This window comes from Oncorhynchus masou, chromosome 1 (genome assembly GCF_036934945.1).
Source record: "Oncorhynchus masou masou isolate Uvic2021 chromosome 1, UVic_Omas_1.1, whole genome shotgun sequence".
Taxonomy (NCBI): Eukaryota; Metazoa; Chordata; class Actinopteri; order Salmoniformes; family Salmonidae; genus Oncorhynchus; species Oncorhynchus masou.
The window spans coordinates 67,790,678-67,795,264 of NC_088212.1; the positions used below are offsets into that span (position 1 = coordinate 67,790,678).

The window sequence follows — 4,587 nt, forward strand, 5'->3', positions numbered from 1 at the left end:
TAGAACTACCGACCCACCAGTACAGCGGGCGGTCTGAAAAAGATCTCTGCCTGTCAGTTTATCGAATGCCCCATTTGCATATCTTTGTAGTGCATCCATCCAGCCTGTGGATCGCTCTGTGGAGGCATCAGCTGAGAAAATCAATGTGGCCATGGTTGGATGTATGTAGCACCCACCTCGAAGTGTTAGGAGTTCCGCTCACAGCACACAGCCCCCCCCCACATGGCTCAGTCTACACCAGTCCTCCCGGGCCTGCCACGTACATAAACATACACAAACACACTACCCACAAGCCCTCTCTCTCCAGACTGGTCCGCTCCAGCCCTCCCGCCTGCCTGCCTCTCTGGCTCAGAGCACGCGGTCAGCAGCGGGCTTGACGGGCTGCTTGTTTATAAAAGCGTACGCCTAGCTAGATAAAACAGAATTGACTAGGCTTCTGAATACCAATATGGCTAATCAATTTGATTAAAAATATAAGATATGGGGGCTATCATTGATGTGTTTTCTTTCTAATACTATCTGTCTGCTATGCCTGCTAAATCAAAATGTGTTGGAGGGATATTTTACTGGGGAGAGGATGAAGAGGTGGTTCAGCACTGAACTGAACTGAACATGGAAGTGTTTCAGTTGGGTCAATGTGACAGGGTGTCAGCCAGGCACTGCCAGGCCAGCCCACAGTGTGACAGGAGCGTGTACTGTATGTGTGACTCACTGAGCACAGTGACAGGTCCACCTAAATGTACCATCCCTCAGGATAACACGTACACTAAAGCGAAGTCCAAACAGGTACTGAGGATATGATGCATTACTGTAGAGGAGAATATAGTGGATACACTGGGTACCTTCCTTTCCATTACTGGGTCTGTGTCATCAGGATTCAACCCCAGTTGGCTGCTAATAGCAATCCGCTAAAGGAATTCAATGAATACATTGTGGAGGCACTTTAAAACATCCACAAGACTGCCACCACTTATTGAGAAAAACATTCCGCTCCTTCCTCCCTCTATCAGGTCGGTTTCTAATACAAATCAAACACGGGAGCTTACTTTCTCCATTTGTCTTTCTTTCTGGTCCTCTTTGCATATCCCATCCATTACATTCACATGAAATATGAAAAGGCAATATCCTCTCTGTGTTTCTACTGAAGCGTAATGCGATTGTGTTGTCATTTATAGGAAATAATCGCAAACCTCTCTTTCATTTTCCAGTTCAAATAACCATGAAAAATTAGCCTGCAATGTCAGGGGGGACAACAAAGGGACGCGCACAGACTATCGCTTCGCCACCGCGCTTGACATTTCTCCTTAATAGGAAAACGGGCGGTTGTTTCTAGCTTTCTTTTTTTAACCTCTCCTTTACTTAATTAAAAAGTTCTGCACTTTGATCAGAATAAATCTCTCCTTGTTCGTTACTTGTTGTGAAGGGGAGGTAGGTTGGGTTTGTATGACGGGGTGCGGGTGGAGTGGGGGGTGGATTGGGGGGCGATCGTACTCTGGTCCCCCTCTGCCCCTCATCAGCACCTCCACCCCTCTCTGCTAATTGTTGTCCGTCTGTCCATCAGGAGAAGAGATGTCGCCAGACAGCCATGGTGGGGCCTTGGTCTCCGTGGCTACGTGGCTGCAGCCTGGATAAATTATTTAGCAGCTATCAGACTCCCTGGCAGCAGAGCAGAGCCAGTCCCAAAAACACACAGACTCAGGACGTCATGTGTCACAAGGCCTTCTCCACCCAGCAGCCTTTAGCCCTACAAGTGATAACAATCCACCAGATCTCTAACTGCCCAAACACTCACACAATTATCCCTTATCAGCAGTTAGTGGATCATTTCTATTTAGAGAAATCTTTATTTCCAGTGTGAGAAACTATTGGTAATTGGATTGCTTTCTGTATTACTGCTATTCGAGGGCAGCTTAATAGGCATACTGTTTTTTCCACAGTAATTATGCACAACAAAACAACCCATCTCGGTTTAACAGTGCAATTATTACAGATAGGTGTTATCAACTCTGCTTATTTTGTGTTCACAGCACCTGATCAAAAAAAATAAACAATGATATGCAACATATTGTCGCTCGTGGATTGTAAATAGGTACTGTCAAAACAAAACTGCTGTTAGTTAAGTGATGTCTTTCACTGAGAGCCACACGTCCCTATCATCTACCATCGCTTCCAACGAGCCAGTCACTTCTGCCTCTCTGAAATCATCCACTAAAACAAATACATTACTTCATGAAAAGTCATTTATCAATCCTAAACCCAAATCTCAAAAACAAATGTACCCCCAGAATCTATATGCAACTATGCAACTTTTCAGGGAAGTCAAGAACCAATACACACAGTCAGTTAGGAAAGCAAAGTCTAGCTTTTTCAAACAGAAATTTGCATCCTGCAGCACTAATTCCAAAAAGTTCTGGGACACTGTAAAGTCCATGGAGAATAAGAGCACCTCCTCCCACCTGCTCACTGCACTAAGGCTAGGAAACACTGTCACCACTGATAAATCCATGATAATCGAGAATTTCAATAAGCATTTCTCTACGGTTGACCATGCTTTCCACCTGGCTACCCCAACCCCGGCCAACAGCTCTGCACCCCCCACAGCAACTGGCCCAAGCCCCCGCTTCTCCTTCATCCAAATCCAGACAGCTGATGTTCTGATAGAGCTGCCAAATCTGGATCCTTACAAATCATCTGGGCTAGACAATATGGACCCTCTCTTCCTAAAATCATCCGCCGCCATTGTTGCAGCCCCTATTACTAGTCTGTTCAACCTCTCTTTCGTATCGTCTGAGATTCCTAAAGATTGAAAATCGTCTGCGGTCATCCCCCTCTTCAAAGGGGGAGACACTCTAGACCGAAACTGTTACAGACCTACTGTATATCCATCCTGCCCTGCCTTTCTAAAGTCCTCGAAAGCCAAGTGAACAAACAGATCACCGACCATTTCGTATCCCACCGAACTTACTCCACTATGCAATCCGGTTCCCGAGCTGGTCACGGGTGCACCTCAGCCACACTCAAGGTCCTAAACGATATCATAACCACCATCGATAAAAGACAGTACTGTGCAGCTGTCTTCATCGACCTGGCCAAGGCTTTTGACTCTGTCAATCACCGTATTCTTATCGGCAGACTCAACAGCCTTGGTTTCTCTAATGACTGCATCGCCTGGTTCACCAACTACTTCTCAGAGTTCTATGTGTCAAATCGGAGGGCCTGTTGTCCGGCACTCTGGCAGTCTCCACGGGGGTGCCACAGTGTTCAATTCTTGGGCCGACTCTTTTCTCTGTATATATCAATGATGTCGCTCTTGCTGCGGGTGATTCTTTGATCCACCTCTATGCAGACGACACCATTCTGTATACATCTGGCCCTTCTTTGGACACTGTGTTAACTAACCTCCAGACGAGCTCCAATGCCATACTACACTCCTTCCGTGGCCTCCAACTGCTCTTAAATGCTAGTAAAACCAAATGCATGCTCTTCAACCGATCGCTGCCCGCACCCACCTGCCCCACTAGCATCACTACTCTGGACGGTTCTGACTTAGAATATGTGGGCAACTATAAATACCTTGGTTTCTGGCTAGACTATAAACTCTCCTTCCAGACTCATATTAAGCATCTACAATCCAAAATTAAATCAAGAATCGGCTTCCTATTTTGCAACAAAGCTTCCTTCACTCATGCTGCCAAACATACCCTCGTAAAACTGACTATCCTACCGATCCTTGACATCGGCAATCTCATTTACAAAATAGCCTCCAACACTCTACTTAGCAAATTGGATGCAGTCTATCACAGTGCCATCTGTTTTGTCACCAAAGCCCCATATACTACTCACCACTGCGACCTGTATGCTCTCGTTAACTGGTACTCGCTACATATTCGTCACCAAACCCACTGGCTCCAGGTCATCTATAAGTTTTTGCTTGGTAAAGCCCCGCCTTATCTCAGCTCACTGGTCACCATAGCAACACCCACCTGTAGCACTTGCTCCAGGAGGTGTTTCACTGGTCATCCCCAAAGCCAACACCTCATTTGGCCACCTTTCCTTTCAGTTCTCTGCTGCCAATGACTGGAACAAATTGCAAAAATCACTGAAGTTGGAGACATACCTCCCTCACTAACTTTAAGCATCAGCTGTCAGAGCAGCTTACCGATCGCTGCAGCTGTACACAGCCCATCTGTAAATAGCCCATCCAACCAACTACCTACCACATCCCCATATTTGTTTTTGTTTTTCTGCTCTTTTGCTCACCAGTATTTCTACTTGCACATCCTCATCTGCACATCTATCACTCCAGTGTTAATTGTTAAATTGTAATTACTTCGTCACTATGGCCTATTTATTGTCTTACCTCCTTACTTCATTTGCACACACTGTATACAGATTTTTATATTGTGTTATTGACTGTACGTTTGTTTATTCCATGTGTAACTCTGCATTGATTTTGTCTCACTGCTTTGCTTTATCTTGGCCAGATCACAGTTGTAAATGAGACATTGTTCTTAACTGGCCTACCTGGTTAAATAAAGGTGAAAAAAATTAAATCAAAAATCTCAAGGTTAAATGATTATTCTTACT

General features: G+C 45.2%; 1 protein-coding gene across 1 annotated transcript in view; it reads left to right on the forward strand.

The window, feature by feature from the left end:
• Positions 1-612: 612 nt before the first annotated feature.
• LOC135542064 (zinc finger homeobox protein 3-like) overlaps positions 613-4,587 on the forward strand; it is an 86,366-nt gene continuing 82,391 nt past the window's right edge. Inside the window, 2 exon segments of the mRNA XM_064968734.1 lie at positions 613-786; positions 1,562-1,750. Coding sequence (XP_064824806.1) covers positions 613-786; positions 1,562-1,750 — 363 coding nt within the window.